Source organism: Protopterus annectens, chromosome 7.part1 (genome assembly GCF_019279795.1).
Source record: "Protopterus annectens isolate FY-2018-M chromosome 7.part1, PAN1.0, whole genome shotgun sequence".
Classification (NCBI taxonomy): Eukaryota; Metazoa; Chordata; order Ceratodontiformes; family Protopteridae; genus Protopterus; species Protopterus annectens.
Window position 1 is genome coordinate 420,510,266 of NC_056740.1, and position 27,753 is coordinate 420,538,018.

Consider the following 27,753-nt stretch of genomic DNA (forward strand, 5'->3'; position numbering starts at 1 on the left):
GGACAGCAACAGTAATCTCTCTGCACAAAGGGGGACCATCAACCAACCTTTGGAATTATAGGCCCATAACCTTGACTACCCTAATCTGCAAGGCCATGGAAAGAGTTATTATGGACCTTATTAACAAGCCTATAGCGAATCTCCAAACTCTGGACCCAACCCAGTTCGGATTTCTTAACAGTAGGTCATGGCTGTTAAACATGGTTGACTTTGAGAAAGTCACCTAGGCCGTGAACTAGGGAAATACAGTGCATGCTGCCTATCTTGACCTAGCCAATGCATTTGACACAATCCCCTACTCGGGTGTTGTATAGAAACTCTCCCAATTGGGAATTGGCTCCTATATTACAACATGGATAGCCAACTGGCTTACCGACAGGACACATACTGTCAAAGTGGATGACTTCACCTCTAGCAAAAGACCAGTCACCAGTGGCATACCACAGGGTTCTGTGCTGGGCCCTTTACTGTTTGGAATTTGTTTCTCAGAAGTCTAGGCAAATTTGGATGGCCTGTGGCTGACCAAGTTCGCTAAAGACTGCAAATTGGGAGCAATAATTGAGGGCTGACCAGGTTCACTGAAGACTGCAAATTGGGAGCAATAATTGGAGTCTACCAACAATGTTAATATACTGCGGACAGGGTTAACGCAGAGAAGTGGTTGGTGCCAAAGCCATGGATTAATGCTAAGTGCACAAAAATTCATTATTATTCCCTTTGGGAAAGCTGACATCCCTGCTAATTACATTATAGATAGCACCCCACTAAGTGTAGACCCAGTGGTACATGATCTTGGATACTCATCTGAACTTTGACCACCATAATTGACCACAGTAGTAAGGAATCCTTCTGTGTGATGCATCTTATAAGTAAAGGCATTGCATCTAGGTCTAAGGATGTTATAATTCTCTTATACTCACCCCTCATCAGACCAATAATTGATTACTATGTTTCCTTTTGCATGTCCCTCACCAGTCAACAATTGAACTCTCAACAATTGGAGAGACCACAGAGGTTCCTTACCAAGCAATGACACTGTACACTAAACAAATCTAGCACAGAAAGACTGAAAGCCCTATCACTTTTTTCTGTCTCTAGCAGGTGACTAAGGGGTGACCTGTGCCTGGCTTAGCGGGCAGCCTTTAACCTGGCCCTGATGGAAATGATACACATTTGTAAATCAAACAGCACTAGGGTCACTTGCTCCAGGGATCTTAATGTAGCCTCTTGACATGAACAGGTCATCTGGAGAGACGAGATACATCTCCCAGAGATTGCCACTTCTCTGGAACAAGCTTTCAATTTATGTGAAACAGAGCCCCTCCGTGACCCTCTTGATATTCAGCCTAGATCAATGGATGGTTGACTGCAAATTAATTCCTGGGGTGGTGCCCATTTCCTTCCTGGACAGAAAAAGTCTGTATTAACTACCATAGACCCTTACCTCTGCAAACTTCACTCACCTAACGACTGACAATTGGGGCAACTCTGGATAGATATGGCTAGGCTTGTAAGGGCTGTAGGACGGATAGCCTAGTGACCTTCTATGAACCTGTGAAGAAAACCAAGAACAGTCAGCTTCAGAAAATACAGGCCTCACAACTGCCTTTGACTTTACAAGAAATGTACAAAAAATCAGAAAACGCTCAAACCAAATAGCAGAAGAAACCTGTATGAAGACAGTGAGCCATCAGCGTCCGCATTGAATGACGAAACTTAAAGTAGATTCACAGCGATAACAAAGGAACAGCTAAAATAAATAGAATGTTACAACAAAGAAGAAAAGTACCTATCAAAACACAAAGTGGGCAGTATCTTTATTGCAAGAATTGGCTGAAAGCAGCAACATATAAATAAACTTAAAAACAAAAACATTAGCAACACTATCAAAACTTTCTACAAGAAGCACAAACAACTAAAGGTCAATGATATTTAGTACAGAGCTATAAATCACTAACAGCTCAATTAAATGACATTTAAGACAGAAAATCTTAACAGATCCAGTATTTAAAACAGCAAATGACATGCTACTTGCCATGATTAAAAAACTATGAAAAGAAAGCAAAGACCACTCAAAACATCATTCTCCAAAGACCACTCAAAACATCATTCTCCAAAGACCACTCAAAACATCATTCTCCAAACTCAAAAGAAGGCCTACAAAAATGCAAAACTCCAAAGCACTATCACCAGATACTTTTGTTACCAGTCCTGGAGGTGCATTGTTTTATTTCACAAGTATACAAGGCATGGCAAAGAAAACTAAAATGAGACCTACTTCACCATACTAGCAGATGCCACTGGAAGAATGTAATGCTTCCATTGAATGAAAAAAAAACTGTCACAAAAGCCCATCTGAGGACAAATATTTGAGCAGAAGGGAGGACCCACTGTGCCCAGTAATATATATTAAAAGTGCATATCAAAATTACCACAAAGACCACTTGTAGTATTCCTGCACCCCAAATAACTACACTACCAGAATAGTATCTCCAGTTTCAAATATGCTGGTACAACAAACAACCAGTTAGAGAAAAAATAAACCTAGGAGAACTGACACATGTAAGTAACTTCAGTAGCGTAGCTAGGGTGGGCGAGAGGGGCAACAGCCCAGGGTGCACAGTGTTAAAGGGGCACGATCAGCTGATTCTGATCAATCGCTCTTTAATGTAAGCTGGTATTGCATTTGCAGTCAAACCTGACCGCTGTAGTGCTCTCTGTGTGGTCTATACTGTAGCAACGGCTACAGTTTACACCACATGTATTCCTTTCTTGAGCCTAACATTTTGAAATCCTACATTAATTGTACTGCATATAAACGTACTGCTATTATTAATAGTCAATTTCACTATTAATCCACTGAAGCAAATAACTTGTGATGCTGTTTCAAACCTACGTATAATCATGTACAATATTTTGCTCTTTATTGTTTCCCTTTTAAATTCTGTGTATAACTATGCATGCAACTTATTATGCTTATCTAAGGTTTATACTGTCAGAATTTTTTTGGAGCTTTTCTCCTCGGGCCTCCGCTGAAAATGGGCTGTTAGCCCAGTCGGACTTTCCTGGTAAACAAATGTAAAATAAAAAATAAATATATTGTAGCAAACAGTTTGCTACAGTTTAAAAGAAATTTATATATATATATACATAAAATATGTTATAGGAGGCGGTTGGGGCAGAGCACAGAAATGGGACCTAATGGCTGGTAGGAGGGAGGGCATGTCCTGCATCTGGCCACCTGGCTGGTGTGGCTTTAGAAGGAATGTCCATTTTTTTTGTTTTGTTTTGCTGGGCTGCATGTAGACCTAGCTGTTACATGCCAATCACTCTGTTTATTACAGTGAAGTGCTTTTTTCCCCCCTCTCTTCAATTGAAGAGCTGATTGGATGGGGCACTGATTCACAGCACTGTCCCAGGGTGCTGACTGAACCAGCTCCTCTTCTAAGTAACTTAGCAAACTTGTCCACAAGGGAAATCGCAGCATCAGAGCAACAACCATACAAATCTTTGCAGAAGCCAGACTAGCACTAAGAGAAATAACACGTGTAACAGGGCACAAATCAGAAAATAGCCTTGCAAACTACTGGACACCAAAAATTCAAGACATGAACAATGGAGCAACCTACTATCTACAAAAAATGAGAATCCACAACATGAACAGCAAGCAACAACCTGCAGTTCAACAAACGCTGAAGAAAAAAACAAAAAGCAACACCTTTGCCCAACGGTTCTTGGAATTCATAAATTCCAACGCCCTGGATCATCTAATCCATAGTCCCACCAGGGGCTCCAATATCCTAGACCTGGTCATTACCAACATGGGAAATCGATGCTCCACACCTATGGTCACCCCTCGTTAGTCACGTCTGACCATAAGCTAATCACCCTTAACATCCACATCCCACCCCCATCCCCCAGTAAGGAAACCTCCATAAAAAACTTCTGCAAAGCCAACTTCATGCTACTCAAGTCAGAAGTGACAAACTTCATGACACTCATGCAGATGGGAGCTGAAAGTTCAACTGCTGAATCCTACACTAAGGCACTGTACGAGCACATCCACTCATGCATAAATCGTACCATCCCAAATAGAACCAAGGTGCTCTCCTCCAAAAAAAAAGAAGCCAATCTGGTGGTCCCCTGCCATAAACAAACTTTACAACAAAAGGAAGAAACTGTTGCAGAAAAGAGGAAAATCCCAGGATGCAAAAAATTTCCTTACCAGCCTCAGTAAGAAACTGAGATCCCTCATAAAATCCTCCAAAGCTAGTTACAAAAATAAAATTGCCAAAGATTCCAAAGACAACCACAAGGCATTCTATAACTATGTCAAGAATCTAAATGGCAATACTCAGATCTGCTCTGAGCTAAAACAGAATTGCATTACAGACGTCTGTAACACACTCAGGAAGGCATATTCTGCCGAAACCGGTCTGTGGTTATTTGGGTTTACAAATAAACCTTTATATATTGCATTTTTGACTCTGCATCATTCCTGCTTTTTCTGCTGGCCTGTCTTTTTTTTCTGGATATTTGGTTTGGGCCATGCATCCCCCACCTGCATAGAACTTGGTTTGTATTAAATATACAAATCCCAAGGATATTGCCAATATCCTGGCAGATCGATTCAGTGCCAACTTCACCCCCCTCTCACCCCCTAAATGGCCCATCTCAATACTGGAAGTAACATCTGCTCTGTGTAATTATCTCTTGGCTAGTGGGGGCTGGTTCTTTTGTGTTCTTGTAAAAAAAAAAAAGTTTCTGTCTTTTGCACACAGTGCAGACTAGAGAAGTTGTGACTGCAGCTGAGCTACAAAATATAAGTATCATCTTGATTTTTTTTTTGATTATTTTTACAGATTACTGTTTTTACAATTTAATATATATAAAGCACTTTGTCTATTCAGTATCTTCACAAATCCTTATCTGTTTAAAAACTTTCATTTCTCTCTAGTGCTTGCTGTCTGGTAGGCTATTGTGTAAACTGAAACATCTCCTCTGTGTAATTATCTCTTGGCTAGTGGGGGCTGGTTCTTTTGTGTTCTTGTAAAAAAAAAAAAAAAGTTTCTGTCTTTTGCACACAGTGCAGACTAGAGAAGTTGTGACTGCAGCTGAGCTACAAAATATAAGTATCATCTTGATTTTTTTGATTATTTTTACAGATTACTGTTTTTACAATTTAATATATATAAAGCACTTTGTCTATTCAGTATCTTCACTAATCCTTATCTGTTTAAAAACTTTCATTTGTCTCTAGTGCTTGCTGTCTGGTAGGCTATTGTGTAAACTGAAACATCTCCTCTGTGTAATTATCTCTTGGCTAGTGGGGGCTGGTTCTTTTGTGTTCTTGTAAAAAAAAAAAAGTTTCTGTCTTTTGCACACAGTGCAGACTAGAGAAGTTGTGACTGCAGCTGAGCTACAAAATATAAGTATCATCTTGATTTTTTTGATTATTTTTACAGATTACTGTTTTACAATTTAATATATATAAAGCACTTTGTCTATTCAGTATCTTCACAAATCCTTATCTGTTTAAAAACTTTCATTTGTCTCTAGTGCTTGCTGTCTGGTAGGCTTTTGTGTAAACTGAAACATCTCCTCTGTGTAATTATCTCTTGGCTAGTGGGGGCTGGTTCTTTTGTGTTCTTGTAAAAAAAAAAGTTTCTGTCTTTTGCACACAGTGCAGACTAGAGAAGTTGTGACTGCAGCTGAGCTACAAAATATAAGTATCATCTTGATTTTTTTGATTATTTTTACAGATTACTGTTTTTACAATTTAATATATATAAAGCACTTTGTCTATTCAGTATCTTCACAAATCCTTATCTGTTTAAAAACTTTCATTTGTCTCTAGTGCTTGCTGTCTGGTAGGCTATTGTGTAAACTGAAACATCTCCTCTGTGTAATTATCTCTTGGCTAGTGGGGGCTGGTTCTTTTGTGTTCTTGTAAAAAAAAAAAAAAAAAAGTTTCTGTCTTTTGCACACAGTGCAGACTAGAGAAGTTGTGACTGCAGCTGAGCTGCAAAATATAAGTATCATCTTGATTTTTTTTGATTATTTTTACAGATTACTGTTTTTACAATTTAATATATATAAAGCACTTTGTCTATTCAGTATCTTCACAAATCCTTATCTGTTTAAAACTTTCATTTGTCTCTAGTGCTTGCTGTCTGGTAGGCTTTTGTGTAAACTGAAACATCTCCTCTGTGTAATTATCTCTTGGCTAGTGGGGGCTGGTTCTTTTGTGTTCTTGTAAAAAAAAAAAAAAAAAAAGTTTCTGTCTTTTGCACACAGTGCAGACTAGAGAAGTTGTGAATGCAGCTGAGCTACAAAATATAAGTATCATCTTGATATTTTTAATTATTTTTACAGATTACTGTTTTACAATTTAATATATATAAAGCACTTTGTCTATTCAGTATCTTCACAAATCCTTATCTGTTTAAAACCTTCATTTCTCTTTAGTGCTTGCTGTCTGGTAGGCTATTGTGTAAACTGAAACATCTCCTCTGTGTCATTATCTCTTGCTTAGTGGGCCTGGTTCTTTTGTGTTCTTGTAAAAAAAAAAAAAAAAGTTTCTGTCTTTTGCACACAGTGCAGACTAGAGAAGTTGTGACTGCAGCTGAGCTACAAAATATAAGTATCATCTTGATTTTTTTGATTATTTTTACAGATTACTGTTTTACAATTTAATATATATAAAGCACTTTGTCTATTCAGTATCTTTACAAATCCTTATCTGTTTAAAACTTTCATTTGTCTCTAGTGCTTGCTGTCTGGTAGGCTATTGTGTAAACTGAAACATCTCCTCTGTGTAATTATCTCTTGGCTAGTGGGGGCTGGTTCTTTTGTGTTCTTGTAAAAAAAAAAAAAAAGTTTCTGTCTTTTGCACACAGTGCAGACTAGAGAAGTTGTGACTGCAGCTGAGCTACAAAATATAAGTATCATCTTGATTTTTTTTATTATTTTTACAGATTACTGATTTACAATTTAATATATATAAAGCACTTTGTCTATTCAGTATCTTCACAAATCCTTATCTGTTTAAAAACTTTCATTTGTCTCTGTAGTGCTTGCTGTCTTGTAGGCTATTTTGTCCCACCCTCCCTCCCTGTTGGTGTCTTGCTGTTATACTTGGTGGCTTTGCAGTTGCCCGCCCCTACTATGACACACCTCCCAGTCTAGTGTCATTAGCTCATTCTGCTTAATACAGAGAGAACATTTGATAAGGCCTTCTGTTCCTCCTTTTTCCCTTTCAAAAAGTAAAACAAAACTTTTTTTTTTTTTTTTCTCTTTCGCCTGAACCTTCTTGTGTTGTCCTTCTCAAACATTTTGGAAATATACAGTATATTTCAGAGCATTTGTTATAACTGTATTTGCTATAACTGATTTAAGTAATTTTTTTCTAGTTTTTTGATTATTTACTGCTTAGCGACTGCATTTTAGCCTGTTTATACAGCTCTGCATTCTATTTAAACTGTTTTTGTGTTGATTAACTGTTTTGCACTTTTAAAAAGTTAGTTGTTGCTTAATTTTACCTGTAGGCTAACACACTCAAGTGCGCTAGCCACTTAAAAGCATTTATAGCATTTACTGTCTGTTTTTCCTCTGTTTTCTGCAAAAAAGAAAGAAAAAAAAAATCTTGTTTTCCCGCCTTACTGAACTAGAATAGTCCAGTCTTCAGAGTTTGCTGATCTCTGGGCTTTGTCTTGGTTCCTGTGCTATTCCATATCCTTATTTGGATAAAAAAGGCGTCTTTGTTCACCAGTGGGAGTGAGGAGCACTGAGCGGCCTATTTGCCCCTAGAGGAGTGGTTTCCAGCCATAAACTTGTAGTCTATTGGCCATTTTGGCTCAATTCCTAGCTCTTTTCAGCCCCCTGCAATAAAGCCCGCTTTAGCTTTTCTTGTATTCAACTCAGCACAGCTCCTCGTGGTGTACTGCAGAGTTCTACAAGCAGCAGAGAGCAAAAGAGTGACTTTTTCCTGATTTAAGTATTTTTTTCTGGCTTTTTGATTATTTACTGCTTAGCGACTGCTTTTTCGCCTGTTTATACAGCTCTGCATTCTATTTAAACTGTTTTTGTGTTGATTAACTGTTTTGCACTTTTAAAAAAGTTATTTGTTGCTTAATTTTACTTGTAGGCTAACACACTCAAGTGCGCTAGCCATTTAAAAGCATTTATAGCATTTACTGTCTGTTTTTCTTCTGTTTTCTGCAAAAAAGAAAAAAACAAAAAACAAAAGAAAAATCTTGTTTTCCCGCCTTACTGAACTAGAATAGTCCAGTCTTCAGAGTTTGCTGATCTCTGGGCTTTGGCTTGGTTCCTGTGCTATTCCATATCCTTATTTGGATAAAGGGAAGCTTCTTGTTCACCAGTGGGAGTGGGGAGCACTGAGCAGCCTATTTGTCCCTAGAGCAGTGGTTCCAGCCAGAAACTTGTAGTCTATTGGCCATTTTGGGTCAATTCCTAGGTCTTTTCAACCCCCTGCTATAAAGCCCGCTTTAGCACGCTTTGGCGTGATTTAGCGCGGAGTTGCCCATAGAGCACCATCGGGCAGCGCCGGTTAAACAAGGTTAAACTATTTCTGGCTCCGTAAAGTCTGCTCTTCAATTTTTCCCTTAGAACTTCTCTACTTGCAATATAAACAGTCTATTCTCTATCTCAATAGCTCAGCACTTGCTCCTAAAGCATTTTTATATAGGTAAAGTACTTCTATACTAAACAAAGTACTACATTAGCCTAGAATCCCCTTGAGTACCCATTTCCCTATAGGTCCCTTCTGACTCAGTTACACAGCAAACTTTTTCACTTTTTCTAGCATGTCGAAGGGTCAGTTGCTAGCGTCCTCTCCTGTTCAGCTGGTGAATCTGGGCATCTTGAGGCAATGTTACAATTGCCTCATGTACACAGACAACCCACTCCTTTTCCCACAAAACACAAATACATGTGAGAGATGCAACTATATAGCCAAACTGGAGGCTGAGCTCTCTCAACTCAGGACTGGCAAGACCAGACAGGAGGAGAAGGAAACCACGCACACCACAAACCCAGTTTCACATAGAACTATCACAACTGCAAAACAAACACACAAAGACATACTCGGAGGCACTGATCAAAAATCTACCAAAACTACAGAGGCCTCCAAAGCAGACACCCAAGCAACTGCCACCTCAAGACATAAGACATGCAACACATAGTTCTCAAAGTCAGTGTGCTAAACAGTCACAGCCCTTAAGGCCAAACACAATGCCAGACACACTTGTTATAGGTGACTCCATAGTCAGACACACCGACGTCCCACTCACCAGACTGAACAAGGAAAAGATCACAGTTAGCTGCCTGTCAGGCGCTAGAATCCGCCACATAACACAAGCACTCAGGTCACTCCACAGCAAGTACAAGTATGACTCAGTCATTGTCCATGCCGGTGTGAACGACCTGAGGCGTACCTCCCTGGACTACATGAAAAGAGACCTAGAGGAGCTCTCAGATTATGTAGCCCAGGCCGGTATGACCCTGACCCTGAGCAGTATCCTACCCTCACCAAGAATGATGCCACAATACAGAGACAAAATGATCAGCTTTAATAATTGGCTTAATTACTGGTGTCATTCTAAGGGGATCAATGTCTGTCTGCCTGGGATGACATGCTTGACAAGCCACGCTGCTTGCAAGGGCGGCTTGCACCTGTCACCCTGGGCTTCCGGATATTGGCAAAGGCTCTTGCCACCCCATAGTGCCTTTTTAGGCAAGGCTCAAATGATAAACCTACCGCCCTAGAAAACAAAATGGAGAAAAACTAAGGGTAATACTGCTCAATGCCAGAAGTCTAAACCTCAAGATGCACGCCCTCGAAGCCCTCCTCAGTATGGAGAACATCGATGTTTGTGCTGTGACTGAAACCTGGTTCAAGGCTCCTGAGAGCACCCCAGCACTATCAGGTTATACCTCATATCATGCGTTCCGGCCCCAAAATCCGGACCGAACTACAAAAGGAGGGGGAGTATCCATATTCATAAAGGATACCCACACCTCCAGGTTAGTGGCAACGCACGAAGCATCGGAGACCATCCAGGTGCAATTAACCATAGGTAAAACTGCCCTACAGTTTGTAACATGCTACAGACCACCTTCTCAAACTCAGGAAACCCACACAGCCTTCCTGAAGACACTGGAGAGTATAAATGTCTCTCCAAACACCATCATATTGGGTGACTTCAACTACCCAAACATAGACTGGGAACATTACTCAAGCCCCAACACCCTAGCCCAAAGGTTCCTTGAGTTCATAAACTCAAATGCCATGGAACAACTAGTCACCATTCCCACAAGAGGAGAAAATATACTAGACCTGATCATCACAAACATGGGGACAAAATGCTCCACACGGAAGTATATCCCTCATTGGTGAGATCAGACCATAAATTAATCTCACTGGAGATCCACATCCCGCCCCCACCCCCAGCAAAAAAGACCACAGTGAAGAACCTCTCAAAAGCAAACTTCACACTTCTTAAGACTGGAGTGGTATCCTTCAAGGCCCCCGAGCCAGTGGAAACCACAACCCACGCTGCTGAAACCCTTACAAATGCCTTCTCGAGCACCTCCAGGAATGTATGGATCAAGCAATCCCTAATAAAATCAAGACCTTTTCCACCAAAGGCAGGCAACCGGTCTGGTGGACTCCAGCCATAAACAAACTCTACAACAAGAGGAGAAAGCTACTACATGACAGAGCAAAATCCCTAAATGGGAAGGCATCTCTGATCAATACTAGCAAAAACTACGATCACTCATAAAATCATCCAAGGCCAACTTTGAGAGAAAAATCGCTAATGACACAAAAGACAATCATAAAGCCTTCTTTAGCTATGTTAGAAACCTGGGTGGAAACTCCCAGATATGCTCAGAATTAGTCCAAAATGATAAAAAAATCACTGAACCCACAGACATTGCCAACATACTGGCAGACAGGTTCAGTGCAAATTTCTCCTCCCTCCGCCCCAAAGGAGAAATATCTATCCCACCAGAGTCTAGCCTCCCAAACATCTCAGATGCCCAGGTGAGAGCTGCTCTCTCTAAAGCAAAAACACAGCATCAATGGGACCGGACGGTGTCCCCGGCTGTGTGCTACAACGAACTCAATGAGGAACTAAACCCACACATAAGGCTGCTGTTTAATCTTAGCCTTACTACAGGATACGTACCCAAAGAATGGCGTAAGGCAACTGTGGTCCCACTCCACAAAGGCGGTGCTTCTACGGACCCTGGAAATTACCGCCCCATAAGCTTGACGAGCCTTGTCTGCAAAGCTATGGAGAGGATCATAATGGAACTCATAAATAAAGACATTGGGGACCTACAGACACTGGATCCTACCCAATTTGGCTTTGTCAAGGGCAGATCCTGCCTCTTGAACTTGGTCGACTTTTTCGAAACAGTCACTAAGGCCATTGATGAGGGTAAGGCAGTTCACACAGCCTACCTTGACCTAGCAAAAGCATTCGACACAATACCCCACTCGGGCATCATAGAAAAGCTCACCAGCTTAGATGTAAACCCATATGCCACAAGATGGGTTGCAAACTGGCTCAAGGACAGAACACACAGGGTTAGAGTTGCTGGTGCCATGTCAGACTCTAAGCCGGTCACGAGCGGTGTCCCACAGGGCTCAGTCCTGGGCCCCCTCTTGTTCGGCATTTATTTTTCTGAAGTGCAGGCAAACATAGGGGGATTGTGGCTGACAAAATTTGCAGATGACTCCAAACTGGGCACCATAATTGACACTCCATCAGACACAGACATCCTCCAGAAAGGTCTCATAGAAATGGATAACTGGTGCCAGAGCCATGGCCTTAAGCTAAATGCCAAAAATGTATAGTCATACCCTTTGGGAAAAACAAGGTAACCCCTAATTACCACATAGGTGGTAATCCATTAAACACGGAAGAAGTTATCAGGGACCTGGGGACCCAAGTTGACAGTAACCTCTCTTTTGACACTCACATTGCCAAAGTGGTTAGGAAGACCTTCTACATTGCCCACCTGATCATGAAGGGATTCACATCCAGATCAGGAGAGGTCATTGTACCCCTGTACTCTTCACTTATCAGACCAATGATTGAGTACAACGCCCCATTCGAATGTACCTTACCCGACACCTGCAGCAGTTGGAAAGACCCCAAAGTTCCTCACCAAAAGGATAAAGGGGCTCAAACATATGTCATACGATGCCCGACTGAAGAAACTCCAGCTCTATTCAGTCGCATACCGTCTGCTCAGAGGTGATCTGTGCCTGACATACAAGGCCATGTCCAACCCGGAATTAATGGACATGCTCCACCTCAAAAATCCAAATCCACCAGAGCCACGAGCAAGAGACTTAAACCTCAACACGGATATAAATAGGACGTGCTGGAGGGACAGATTCATCACCCAGAGACTCCCTACACTATGGAACAGAATCCCAGTCCATGTGAGGCAGAGCCCCTCACTGACTCTGTTCAAGAGAAATCTTGACGAGTGGATGGGAGATCGTAGGTTTACCCCGGGAATCATCTCTGTATCACTGCTGGACAGAGGCACAGCAAACTAATGGGTATAGTATTCTCATCCTAAGGGGTGGTGAAAGCCACACACACTCTGGCTAGGCTTATAAATGCCCTAGGGCAGATAGCCTAGTATGAACCTATGAACCTAAGATTGTCAAATTCCGGTAATAACAGCCACACAGGTAAAAAATGCACTCTCCAAAGCTAAGAATACAGCATCCATGGGACCAGATGACATCCCAGGCTGTGTACTACATGAACTACAATATGAACTGGCACCTCACCTAAGTGTCATGTTTAATCATAGCCTCACCTTAGGTTTCATGCCCACTGAGTGGCGCACAGCTACAGTTATCCCACTCCACAAGGGGGGATCCACCTTGGATCCCGGAAACTACCGTCCCATCAGTCTGACAAGCCTTATCTGCAAGGCCATGGAGCGTATTATCATGGAACTTATAAACCAAGACATTGGCAACCTTCAAACACTTGACCCCACCCAGTTTGGGTTCGTGAAGGGCCGATCTTATCTCCTGAACTTGATTGACTTCTTCAAATCAGTCTCCAGAGCCATAGACGAGGGTAAGGTGGTCCACACAGCCTATCTAGACCTTGCCAAGGCCTTTGACACCATCCCCCACTCTGGAATCATAGATAAACTTACTAAGCTGGGCATTAATCCCTACATCACCCAATGGGTTGCTAACTGGCTTACTGATGGAACCCACACTGTAAAAGTAGCCGACTCCATATCCAGCTCCAGACAAGTGGAGTACCTCAGGGTTCAGTCCTGGGACCGCTCTTGTTTGGCATGTACTTCTCTGAAGTACAGGCCAACACTAAGGGATTCTGGATAACAAAGTTTGCAGATGACTGCAAACTGGAAGCCATTATTGAATCCCCAAATGATGTGGATACTCTACAAAAGGGCTTTACAGAAACAGATGCTTGGTGTCAGAGCCATGGGCTCAAGCTCAATGCCAAGAAATGTATAGTTATCCCCTTTAGGAAAAAACATGTATCCGTGAATTACCATATAGGTGGCAGTACACTAAACACCGAAAGTTTGTTAAAAGACTTAGGGACACAGGTGGACAGTGGTCTCACCTTCGATAACCACAACAGTCAGGAAATCCTTCTATGTGGCACACCTCATCACTAAGGGCTTTTCACCCAGAAAAAAGGAGGTCATTGTCCCACTGTACTCATCCCTCATTAGACCCATTATAGAATACAATGCCCCGTTTGGTATGTACCTCTCAAGACATCTGCAACAACTGGAAAGGCCACAGAAATACCTCACTAAAAGAATCACAGGCCTAAAGCGGATGCCCTATGCTGACTGCCTTAAAAAACTCCAGCTATACTCTGTCGCATATCATCTACTCAGAGGCGATCTTTGCTTAACATACAAGGCCATGTCTAACCCAGAGCTGTTGGACATGCTCCACTTAAAGAAATCCCAATCCCTCAGAGCCACACGCTCCAGGGATCTAAACCTTGTCATCACAATGAACAAAACATGCTGGAGGGATAGGTTCCTGCCCCAGAGACTCCCCAGACTCTGGAATAGATTGCCCATACATGTCAAGCAGAGCACCTCTTTGGCCCTCTTCAAAAGGAACCTTGACAATTGGATGGGAGAAAGGAAATTCACCCCGGGGATCACGTCAGTCGCCCTGCTAGACAGGGGTCCAGGGAAGTAAATAGTGTGGGAAGAAATAGCCAGGGAATTGTTATGGCTAGGGTTGTATAGGCCCTAGGGCTGATAGCCTAGTACCAACCTATGAACCTAAGTAAAACTAGAAACAACTTACTTCAAACCTACAGCTTGCATTTTCAGTACAGATGTCATTATGCATTTTCGGTGTAAAGTTCACCCTTCATCGATGATGCATTGGGCCACAGGTTGACTGCACTGTGTCGTATCAGCTGCTGCTTCTTTAGCTTCCTCCCAAGTGATATTCAGGTGATGGAGGTCTGTTACAACTCCTTTCCAGTTTTGTCGAGGTCTGCCTGGTCTTCTGTTGTATCCAGTTAGTTCCCAGTTGAGGGATTGTATAGAAATCCTGTTAGTGTCCATGCTGTTAACATGACCATACCAACGTAGTCTTCTTTCCGTAATGATATTTTCAAGTTTCCATTGTTGGGATCTTTCTCTAACACACTCATTTTTTACTTTGTCCTTCCACAATATTCCCAGAATGCATCTTAACCATTTACGATGAGCAGCCTCAAGTTTTCTTATGGCTGATTCTGTGCTTGGTCATAGCTCATCGCCATATAAGAGTGTAGACTGCACCAGTGCTCGGTATAGCTTCCCCTTTGTGAACAGTGCAATGTTTTTTAACCTCCAGAATTTGGATAGTCTAGTGATTGCTGCACTTGCTTTTCCAGTTCTAACTAGAACTTCCTTCTCATAGTTACCTGTATGAGAGATGAAAGTGTCCAGGTAGCAGAAGTTCTCTGACGTATCTAATATTGATCCTACAGCCGGTATGTCTCTGTAATTCCATGCTTGGCTGACCAACACTTTTATTAGTCAGGATTCATTTTGAGGCCTACTTTCCACTGATGTGGTCATTGCCTGCATTGCACTCCATGTTGTATCAATAACAGCTATGTCATCAGCAAAGTCCAATTCACATAGCTTGTTGCCATCAACCCATTCCAGTCCCACTGAGTTTTTGTGTAATGCTTTCTGCATGACCCACTCAATAACTATTGCAAGGAATAAGGGAGACAGTATACATCCCTGTTGTATACCAGTGACTGTACTCATTATTCACCAGAACTGTGCAGTTGCTGTCTTGATACAGGCTATTAAAGACTGTAATGAATTTTGGAGGAATTGCGTATTCAAGATGTGCCATAGTGATGGTCTATGTATACAGTCAAAGGCTTTTTTTAGAAACTTCACAAAGTTGACACTGACTGGTTTCTTCTATGCTGTTGCTTTTTCTATAATTTCTCTTGGTGCGTATATCTGGTCGGTGCAGGATCGACCTGATCTAAATCCAGCCTGTTCCTGTCCGAGTCTGTCACAAACTGTTCCTTTCAGTCTGTTCAGTAATACACTGACAAAAACTTTGCCTAGGACTGAATGTCTGATTCCACGCCAATTCGTAAAGTCTCCAAGATCTCCCTTTTTTGGTAAAGGGATGATGCCATTTTTCCACTCATTGGGTACCTTTTCTTGCGTCCTTATGTTCAACAGACATGCAAAATATTCCACTGAAGAAGTAGCATTCAGCATACCTGAATAGAATGAAAATTTAGTATTACAGTGATCTGTATTTCTTCCTACAGACAAGATCTGTTAAAATAACATTACTTTCACAAATTAAAACATAATCTTTCTGCAACTGTTTAACAATTATGATGCAATGCTAATGCACTGCATAATTACTTAAATGAAAACTTATTCAAATAATCCAACTTTTTACCAAACTAGTACTGTTGTACATCAGTCCTATTATGAAAAAGTAGTGAAAAAAAAATTCAGTACAGTAAATAAATGCATGACAAGTCAATATATTTCAGTTATAATGAATACATTTTTTTTTTTTTATTTAACATTTGTTAACCGGGAAAGTCCGACTTGGAAAGAGCCAATTTTCAGCAGAGGCCCGGGAGAAACACTCCAGATCCATGTCTTTGTAACATGGGAGGAAACCCACACAAATGCAGGGAGGACATGCAGACGCCGCACAGAAGGCACCCAGCCAAGAATCAAACTGGAAAACCTCTTGCTGTGAGGTGACAGCGCTACCATTGCACCACTGTACCGTCCAAAAATGAACTATTGTATTCTGCATTATTGTCACTTAAGCAGTAGTCCATTTTCTTACGTGGATTCTTTCCACGATGGGCATTCCAGGGACATAATGGACCTTCCATGGTGGCCTTTTATTTTTGTGCAATTATCAGGTTTTATTTTTTGCTTATTGTCTGAGCAAATCAACCTTACTATATTTGCTGCCTTTAATCCATTGCAAACCGTTTCATCAAATAATAATTATTTGGACAGTGTCACCTATTTGTATTGCCTTTTTGCCCAGTTTATGGCTGCAACTTGATCTCTCCAGAAGCCCAGATAACCTGTCAACAAATAAATAAGCATCATATTACTGTAAGCATCATATTACTGTTAGCAACATTATTACTATTTTTAATATCTGTACTGTATTAAATCATCCTTTTCTAATCTGTAGCATAAGTTTAAAAGCAATAATAGAAAACAAACCATAATAATTTCCATTGTTATTGTCATTAAGTGTACACGTTTTTAACAGTTTTCGTTCATTCATTCTAACATTACATAATTTGATCAATTCTTGACTTCCCTTAAACATCACTTCTCCTGAACATTGTTCTGCATGGATTATTCCCACAAATTTATTTCTGAAATTTGCTCCCTTCCTTTCTCTAAAGATCACACCTCCAGTTCTTTTATCTCATTTACAGTGTACAGAACTTCCCTTACATTGGGAAATATTTTGATTTCCATTTTATAATGATTGCTTTTTGGCAACCAGTAGCATTAAACTTAGTAAGGCCTTACTTTGCTTAGGCAGTTCAGATCCTATATCCCAGCTCAAAAGAACAAATTCCTTAGTTCCACCCATTTGTTTCCCCAACATTTCTTTCATAGTACTTTTGTAGGGAATTTTTAAAATCGTCCAACTGGATATATTGCTAAAGCTTGTTCTGTGTTACCTTTTTTTCCTCAGCTTCTCTCCAGCATCTGCTACCTATGTGAGGAAAATTCCCTGAAGTATGCTTGAGGAATACAAATACCTAAATCCTCTGAAGTCTGCTTGGGGAATACAAATACCTAAATCCTTTGAAGTCTGCTTGGGGAATACAAGTACCTATGTCCTCTGAAGTATGTCTGGGGGAATACAAATATCTATGTAAATCTTCTGAGCCCTGTTCCATACTTGGCAGATTTGGAAATTTCTTCACGTTGGTCTTCTGTAAGTTGTCTATTGCATTCTCTTTTCTCAGTCTCTCTAATCTCCCTGATCGGTTATTATAGTTATTATGCAATGTTTTATATGCCCTACTTATTAACACTATTACTGTTTTGAGCTTGGAAATCAGATGTTTATGCTGACTGATTTGAGGAGCTAAAGGTGCAAGTTAAAATATTGATAATTCACAGTGAATATAGCAGATTCTGAACAACTGGTATTGGGAGTCAGGTAGTGGTTGCAGAAGTAGTGTATTTTGTGAAGTGATGTCGTAAGTCATGCCACAGCATTTTCATAGGATCATAGGAAGTGCTATTGGCCCTGAGGTCCTTATAAGCCTAACCAAGAGTTTAGCCCATGTTTAGATAAATCAGCACCCGATCCCTCTGTCCAGCAGGGACACAGGTGGAATCCTAGGGATATATTTTCTCTTTCCCATCCAATTATCCAGGTCGCACTTAAAAAGGGGTAAAGAGGTACTCTGCTTGAAGTGGAGAAGGGAGTCTCTTCCACAGATAGGGAGTCTCTGGGACACACATTTGTCCTGCCAACAAGTCCTATTGATTTCGCAGACCAGGTTGAGGCCGTGTGTGCGGATTACTTGAGTGCAGCTTGACTTGCAGATATGCAGCAGTCCTGTCAAGGGGGAGTCCAAGATAGCCTTGTATGCCAGACAGATTCATGTAGTACTGATTTCATTTATGAAATGTAAACTTTTGTGTATCAGCACCAGTTGTCTCCGCAAGTAAACTTAAAATCCATGCAGGAGGTAAGGAAGTGTACTAGTAATGCAAGAAAGTGGCTACAGATATTAAAGAAGCACAACCAAACCTGAGACAGGGTAAGTGTTCACTAGCAAAAAACTAAGGTGAAGGGTGTGTGAAGTAAGTAATGCAGAGTATATCTGTAACAGAACAGTGAAACTATAGGAGACATAACAGAAGGAAACCTGAATTCAGCAGAACAGACATGCAGCTTCATGGGTAAAGCAGCTTGTGAAGGGCAAGTGAAGCTCATGAAAGAAGGCCACAAAAAGTAAAACTAAGGAGAGAAGGGACGATGCAGCAAGGGAACTAGAAGGAAAGTCTGCTGTCAAAGAATTCTCCATCACTTTTGTCTTATACACTTTTATCTTATCTTTTACAGGATTTCAAAGGCCAGAAGTTAGCAGAACATATATTTCAAATCATCATCGTTGTTTCAGCAGTAAGTCCAAATGTTATTTGTGTACTTATTCCATGATTTAAATCATAGTCCTGTTTTCATGCAACTAAAACTGTTTTTCTTCTCTTGCAGGTGATTGGTTTTGCATATGGGTACATGATTGAACAGTTTGGGTGGACTGTCTACGTTGTTTTGGCTGGATTTGCCGTTTCATGTTTGGTAAGTCGTATTGCCAGCTGTTAAAACTGAATCTGTCTTGCCACCCACTGCACAGATAGCACTGACTAATTGTCTGACGTAGCAATGCCCTGTTAATTGTCAAATGTCGAGGCCCACTTTAGCAAGTCCCATAATGCTGAGACTGGATGGCTGAAAAATACACTTGTATATACTAAGTTGAAGATATCCATTTCTCAAGAATATTCCCCTTTTTCCAAGGTATGGTGATCTCAGAAGTAGTATGTACAAGTTTCAGGGAGGTGCAGCACCCTGCAAAAAAAAAAGCCCAAAGTAGAAGAGTTTTGTTGATAACCGGTCTTTTTCTGCAATTTCAGCATTTTTTCAACATGTTGGCACTTAGCATTATGAGTGCCAACATTTCAATAGTGAACCATTTCAATAGTGAACCAATGCCCTGTATTGTGTACTGTTGGGTGTCATAAGATGATTAATAGAAGTCATGCATTTTACAGAAACTGTTGGTCGCATACCCCAGGAATAGTAAATGAACTGCTAAACCTTGTATTATTTTTGATTTAATAGAGGTTTGTATTATAACCCAGGAATAGTAGATGTACTGCTAAAAGTTGTCCCATAATTCAGTTGAAATTTATGACCGAATAGGAGTCACAGGTTCACTGCTAAACGGTTGGCATAATTGTCATTCAGTAAAACTCTGTAAGAACACACCATGGTGCAGAAGGATGTAGCTCTACTATGACCTAGTTGTCCCGTGTTCCATTAGTGACATTTGTGCTGGAGGAACTGAGCTGAGAAGCCAAGAGTGAGTGGCCACTCCAGTTTCACATATCGGGGGGGGGGGAGGGGTGGCTCTGGCTCATGGCAATGGAAACCCCTACAGATATGTAAGTGTTATCATTCCACAGCAGTGAGATCAGTGTGCCTGTGCTGTAGTGTGTGTGATTCTCCACATTAGTTGGAGGTATTATGGGCAGAGGCATAAGTCCCCAGATTTTCTGTCTCATTTTTTGGTCTGTTCCTCCTAAAATTTGTAGTTTGCTGGCAAATCATTGGAGACTGAAGTCACGAAATAATGACTTACATTTGAGTTTCAGACTTCATATCCATCAACAAATGTATGCTACCATAAATCCTGTTGTAGCAAATTTCAAATTTTTATAAGGAGAATATTTGAAATATGTCCCTATTTCTAGGGTTTGTCCAGATATCTTGAGCTAAGGAGTTGAGAGGTATTCATGCCTCTTATTTTTTTTAACAAAAACATGCTAATGGAGTGCTTGTTGCAGCCACTGCTTTATCTGTATCACCTCTGGTTTCATGCATACACTCACACATGCAGCTAGACTCCAAAACAAACACGCACATTTTTCTATTTTTTTTTAAATTATCGTTTTGGTTTAATTTGATATTCGCAAAACAGCAAAAGTGCACCCCAGTAAATAAGGGATTATTTGCACAAGATTAGAAAGATTGCTTGTACGCAACAGTTTTTGATAATAACAGTAAAGCACAAAAACTTTTAGCACAACGACTTAGGCAACAGAAAGTAGAAAGGGCTGTCTCCAAACTTAGGGAGCCTATAACAAGGAGGGTAACAAGATCCTGTAGCAGTATTAGAAATATTTCGGAAATTTTGTGAAAGTCAGTATAAAGCAGAGAAATATGGAAAACAAAAAAAGATATGAAAATATTTATGGAAGAATTTAAATATCCCAAGGTTAGAGGTAAATGAGACTCAATTACGAACTGTTAAGATAGGAGGAGATGAGATGAAAGTGGTGATGTATAACCAATCTACAGGAATGTCGCCAGGAATAGATGGTATTCCTGTGGAAGTTTGGAAGCTAGGAGGGAAAAATGATAAAGATAGGAAGGTTTTGTTTAATAGTATTTTAAGAGAAGTACCAACATCCTCGAAGAATGCACTGGTTATCTGTGATACCCAAAGAGGTAAAGATCCATCAGATCCAGTTTCACACAGACCCATTTAAATACTAAACCATAATTATAAAGTGTTCATGTCTATAATGGCTAGAATAATGGCAAAAGTAATGCTAAAACTGATAGATATGGATCACTGTGGTTTTGTGGAGGGGATGCAAACATTTGACAACTTTAACAGAACAATGATGATCCAGAGGGAAGCAGAAAGTAAGAAAAATACCATTGTTGTTGGTGGATCTTGATGCAGAGAAAGCACTTGATGGAGTAAGCTGGGACTTTGAGCACAGCAGTGGAAGCATTTGCCTATCCTGGAAAAATAGAAGTTTGATCAGAAGGATATTTGAGGGATCAGAGGCAAAAATTAAAGTGGGTAGGGTCCTCTCTGATAATTTCTGCTTGAGCAGAGGAACCAGGTAGGGGTGTCCTCTTTCCCTTTTATTTGCATTGTATTTAGAACCACTGGCTAAGATAATAAGGGTAATTCAAGGATATAATTTAGTATGGTAGTTGAGAAAAGCTGGCAGTGTTTGCAGATGATATTATTTTATGCCTGACAAAACCAGAAAGAGACATTACAGTGTTATGGAAAATGTTGAGGCAGTTTAGAGACTTTTCGGGAAACCAAATTAATGAAGCTGAAACAAAGGCAATAGCAGTAAATTGTGTACCCACATATTAATTGGTTCAGCAATATCCATATTTATGGGAACATGATAAAATGAAGTATTTAGGATTATGGATTAAAATTATTCTGGTGTGGCAGCTAAGGATATGTGGGAAGAGACTAAACAAAAGATAATATAAAAACTCAGAAAATGGAAATTTATGTGAATATGGGATAGTAAGATACAATCAGTTAAAAAGGTTTTAGTCCCTTTAGTCTTGTACGCAGGTCAGGCATATTTTTCTTAATCTAATGAGAAGTTGTGGATAGCAATTAATAAAGAGCTGAAGGACTTTATCTGGGAGTGGAGAGTCAAATGGGCTAAGCTGATTCTTCCAGTAGAACAGGGCGGCTTGGGATTACTCGATTTTTAGGTGGTATTTCAGAGCTACACATTTATGGCTTCTGTACATAGCACAAGCAGAAAACTATCATTCAAAGGTAAAGGGATGATGATGAAACACAGGGGAAGCTCAAAAAACAAGGAGAGACTGGGATTTTGGATGCAGGCATTTATCAACATAATAGTCTATATTATTATTGTTATTCTCCTTAAAGTAGCAGAAAGTGTCCTAAGAACTAAGCCGACATGGAAATGGAGAAAGGAGATTCTGCCGATTGGGGACGACTGCAATTGGGGATATAGACAACAAGCAAGAGGGGGCTGGAATTTTTATTGGAGAAAACTGGCAAAGGAACCAAGGTATTGGCAGCAAATAACTAGAGAGGGAAAGGAAATAGAATGGGAAGACACAGGTTAGAGATTGCTTTCCCTCTCAAGGATTGATATCAAAGTATAGGCAAAGAGAAAGAAATAGGGGGGGGGGTCCTAAATGAAAGACCCATACTGGTAGAGTTTTTAGTAGAATCTAGAACAGAAGCTGCCGTTAAAAAAGGAATAATTAGTAGAGAATATAAAATATTGTATGATAACTATAAGAACTAATCAGAAGAAATTAGAAAGGATTGGGAAGAGGGATTGGATAAGCAATTCACAAAGAAACAATGAGAGGATATATGTATATATATATATATATATATATATATATATATATACACATACATACATATACATATATATATATATATATATATATATATATATATATATATATATATATATATATTTATAATGTGTGTCTCCCAAATATGCAACAAAATCTAGAAGATTTGGGATTTTTTTCCTTTGGAAATATTTACGTAGATATTTCTATACCCCAAAGACTCCTGAGAATTTTTCCTCGGGTAGACATCAAATGTTGGAGGTGTGATGGGAAAGAAAAGGGTAATTGAAAAAATTTTCTAGGAGTGTGGTGAAATGGTGGACTTAAGGATTCTCTGTGAGATGCACTGTCTGAGATGCTGGGTAGGCAGATGAGATTGGTGTGACGAGGGAGATGATTTTTCTGAGCTATGATACAGAATCAGAATTGCCTGGACATGGTAATAACTTGCTGTGTCGAATTATGGTGGCTGCCAAAAAATCAATTACTAGAAAATGGAAATCAAAATGTAAACCAACTGTACTAGAGATAGTGAGTACAGTAAGAGAGAGAAAACAACTGGAATTGAGATCTTTAGAAAAGGGTAGGAACAAAATACATAGACAAAAATGGGAATTGTGGGAACAGTACATACAGAGGAGGAATGAAATTTAAAAGAAGGCAGAACTTAAATGAGCTATGTAATATTGGACTGAAAATGATTGGGTAGATTATGAGTGATGTATAATATTTACAGCTGAGAGTGTGTCATTATAGTTTGTGATGTAAAATGCTTGAAACTAGGATTGTGTTGGTGTGGTTTGTTTTCATTTATATAAATGTATGATTGTATATGCCGCGATGGTTTAGTAAAGATGTTTCTTGTTTAAAAACAAAAGGCTGGAATTAAATAATTTATGTAATGTTGCTTAGTTTATATGATTTATATAAATATGTGAATTTGTTAATACAGTTTGATTACTTTTATTTAGATGTAAATTTGCCTATGTCACAAGTGATAGTTCGATAAAGGATGTTTAAAAAAAAAAAAAACTATTGTGGAACTTAAGAAAATTTTGGGAGAAGTCCGCTTTCAGCCGGATATATTAGTTATAGGTGGGGACTGGAACTTGATTTGCAAAAACTTCTGTGTTTCAGGGGGACCTAGAAGGTAACATTTAACAAAAGTGGGTATATTTCTGAAGAAATTTTATGAAAATCTTTGGTATGGAAGATGTGAACTCAGTAGTATAAAGTCAGGCAAAATTTACATATTATTTGCCAAGGCACAGTAACTGGGTTAGGCTGGATAGAATTTTATATTTCTCAGGAGCATGTATATTTAATTGAAAACTTTGACACACGTCCAGAACTTTTAAATACTCCTGGATGACCACAAGAACCAAAAGAAACAAACTGGAAGATGCAGAAGAACAGAGTGAAATCCACATGATGTTAGCATAATAAAAACTTTTAATCCGCGCTTTCGTAACCATACTTCTTCAGGATAAAATGTACATTCTCAACATCACATTTAAAAACAGTTTTGAAATACCTCTGCACCAATAAACACATCTTTCCACTTAAACAATTATACAATAACATTTCAAAGCTCAGGAAGTTATTTCTTTATGTAGACTCTACGGCCTTTCAAAAAAATTTAATGTTGACAGGATCATTTATACCAGTTTTTTTATCTGAATTTAATCTGATTTGCCATAAAACCTCCTTTTGTTCAAGATTTGTTTTAAATTTGCCACCTCTAAAATCATGGCTTCCTTGCTCCAGCACAGAAAACAAAAATGTTTTGTACATAGGACAGATGATAGTATACTTCTATAAAGCATTTGTCTTGTCTTGTTTTCTCACCCATTTCACTTGTCATTCGACTAGCTCTTAGAGCTGTCCTTTGTGAATGTTATTCATATAATGAGGGTGCATTATGGTATAATGCAAGTAACTGTTAGTGAAAGTTTCTTTTCTGAAAATCCTACTAACTTGTGAAGCTTAACATCCCATTCCAGAATCGCATCCAAAAAATGGACTTTTAGTCCCACATCTCCCAGAACATGTGAAGTGGGTGACTTTTTGAAGGAAATAAAATTGATTACTACCTTGTTTGTTGAAAGAGGGTATAGTAAGAACCTGTTGAAAGAGCAGGCTGAATATTTTACACAGAACAGGGGCAGTCTCTTTCCAGCCATCCTTGAGCATGGGTTTTCCAGCATCCATACAAAACAGAACCATGACAAACACATCTGATTGATGTTGGTAATTTCTTTTGCTTGGACATGACAGTAGACAGTAGTATTATTATCAGAAATATTATTTCTGACAATTGGAAAATTTTAGAGGGAAACAGACTTACAATCTATAGTGGGGACCCAACCAAGGTTTGTATACAAAAATCAAAACAACTCAAAAAAAATTTTAGAAAGAGAAACAAATTTTATTGCTCTAACATCGCACAGAAAAGATGGGGCATGTACAAGTGTGGAAACTGTAACATATGTAGATACATTTCTGAAGGTCCTTTAGTTAATTTAGAACATTTGCCTTATACTTTGAAAGTTCCAGGGCATTTTAACTGTAAGAGCAAAGGAGTTATGTACATTGGTATGTGTGCATATTGTAGTGCATTATACACTGGTATGACTACAAGAGCCCTATGCACCAGAATAAAAGAACAGTATTACAATATTAGAAAACAAGACAAGACAAATGCTTTTTAGAAGCATACTATCATCTGTTCTATATGTACAAAAAATTGTTTTCTGTGCTGGAGCAAGGAAGTCATGATTTTAGAGGTGGCAATTTTAAAACTAATCTTGAACAAAAGGAGGCTTTATGGCAAATCAGATTAAATTCAGATAAAAAAAAAAACTGGTATAAATGATGCTGTCAACATTAAATGTTTTTTGAAAGACCGTAGAGTCTATATAAGGAAATAACTTCCTGAGCTTTGAAATTGTATAATTGTTTAAGTGGAAAGATGTGTTTATTGGTGCAGAGGTATTTCAAAACAGTTTTTAAAAGTGATGTTGAGAATGTACATTTTATTCTGAAGAAGTCTGGATGTTATGTGATCCTATCTCGCCTACATTCTGTACTGATGGATTCGGAGCCAATCCTCGGCTCTGACTCGGCACGCTATGCTATAGAGCGAAGCCTCTTATTGGCTGAGCTATTCTATATCCCAGGATGCACCACCACTACTTCCCCAGATCTTGTTTGCCGCTTACAAGCTAGGATGTGGTCTCGAACTTGGCTGAGCTAAGTGCTTTTTTCTGAAAGTTTTTCTGTCAGGGAATTCTTTAATCTTTACCCAAAAGCTGTTTTAACAGCTATCCTTGTGTATAAGTGTGTTTTCGTAAATTTTTTGTGGTAATTTTGTGTGGTTGAATAGGGAAAGGTTTCCGTTTAAGTTAGAGGGGCCTTCCCCCATTTCTTTAGCGAGTCTTCTTGTATTGGAGAGGTCAAGTACCTGTTTGAGTTAGAGGGTTCTTGGCCCTCCTTTTTGGTGTGTTTGTAGTTGTATTTGTTTAAGTTTCTTGGGCTTTCGCCCTTCGTTTTTAAAAAAAAAAAAAAAAAAAAAGTTTTTTTGTTGTTGTGAAAATCTTTTACTGAGTGACATATATTGTGTTTTTCTCTGAGATAGTGAGTAGTCTACAGGCATTATGTCTTAGGAGCATAGACCCTCAGGATTTAAGAAGTGCACGAGATGCAACTATAAAATGTCCATCACCGATGATCACTCCTTATGCGTGTACTGTTTAGGCGCCAAACACCTTCAGGAGTCTTGCAGCGTGTGTCACGCTTTTTCCTCAAGGGTCCTCCAAGAGAGGAAGAATAAATTGATCTTAAAAGGGTTTATCAAACCCTCCTTCGAGGAGGCCTTATCTTCCTCTTCCTCTCCAGCTAAGAAAAAGAAAGCGTCGGCTCCGACCAGCCCGTCAGAACCGACCACCAAGAAATCTAGGCAGGCTTCTCCATCGGCTCCACGGACTTCGGAGCCGAGGGCGGAACGGTCTGCCTCGATGCCTCCAGTCTCGACTCCTCTGGTTTCGGAGCCGATGGCTGGGGCTTCGAGAGGCGGGTCACCTTTATTGGCTCCACTGATTTTGGAGCCGATGAGGGTTGCCGGCTCAGACTCTTCCCCTTCGGCGCCGAAGCCCTCCTCGGCACCGAGGGAAATTGTTTTGGAATCTCCCTCGGCACCGATACTGGTCGAGTCTATTCGGAGCCGGTCCCCCAGTCCTTCGGAGCCAATGGAGAAGCCAGTTCGGACCCGGTCGGCCTCCTCCCGATCTTCCAAGATGTCGGATTCGGACATCGACAGGGTGCTCCTAAGACTGTTTCAGTCTCCTGTATTCCAGAAATTAGTTTCTGCTCCAGCCCATTCGGCTTCGGAGTCGATGGCCCACCCTGTAGTTCTGGTTCCTCCTCCAACAGCCTCGGCACCGTTGGAGCCGGTGCTGGTGGAGCCAATAAAGGTTTTTGGGTCGGCTCCGACCCTTACTCCAACCCCGGCTCTCGAGTCGGAGTTCGGTACACGGACCTCCTCAGTCGGCCCCAGGGGGACGCTTCGGGACCGATGTTTTCGGTTCCAAGCCTTCCTCTCGGTGCATCGGCTGCGGGGGTACCGTCTACTGTTGTGGCCACGGGGGTTGGACCTTCCCAGGACTCTGGCGGTCCGGCCTTCAGGGCCATGAGGAGTGCTTTGGCCAAATCTTCTTTGGCTACCTCCACGGTCTCACCGGCACCTTCCCTACACACGGAGACTGGGTCTTTGGTAGTCCCCCTGTCGCTAGACAGCGGAGCCCCGGGGCCTGAGGTCACCCCCAGTGGGGTTTCCCCCCCTCCTGGAGGTCCCTCTGAAGCTTCTTCGGAGGAACCCCCAAGGAAAAGACTGTGCAAGAGGAAGCACGTCGACTCCCCCGATGAGTCTCTCACTTCGGACACCGATCTTGATGATGCGGAGGGGTCCCCTAAGTTGTCCTCAGATGATGTCTCCTTTGCAGACATCTTGGAAGCCCTCAAACAACGAGGCGGCTGGCATTCCAAACCCCCCTTCTGCTAACGAGTCGGTGTTCCTCAAGGCCTTCGGGGCTCAGCCCTCCGCCTCCTGGGTGTCTCCGCCCTTCGACGAGCTCCTAGATTTGATCTGTCGAAGGGCGTGGGAGCATCCAGACTCTGTGGAACCGGTGCCTGCTCGCCCAAATAAGTTCTTATCAGCACCCCCAGAGAAGGAGTTTCTGACCAAA

General features: G+C 40.5%; 1 protein-coding gene across 1 annotated transcript in view; it reads left to right on the top strand.

Annotated features, from left to right (window-relative positions):
- SPCS1 (signal peptidase complex subunit 1) overlaps window positions 1-27,753 on the top strand; it is a 135,459-nt gene that overhangs the window by 46,917 nt on the left and 60,789 nt on the right. The window contains exons 2-3 of the mRNA XM_044078880.1: window positions 18,680-18,739; window positions 18,830-18,916. Of these exons, the coding sequence (XP_043934815.1) occupies window positions 18,680-18,739; window positions 18,830-18,916 (147 nt within the window). The remainder of the gene's footprint in view (window positions 1-18,679; window positions 18,740-18,829; window positions 18,917-27,753) is intronic.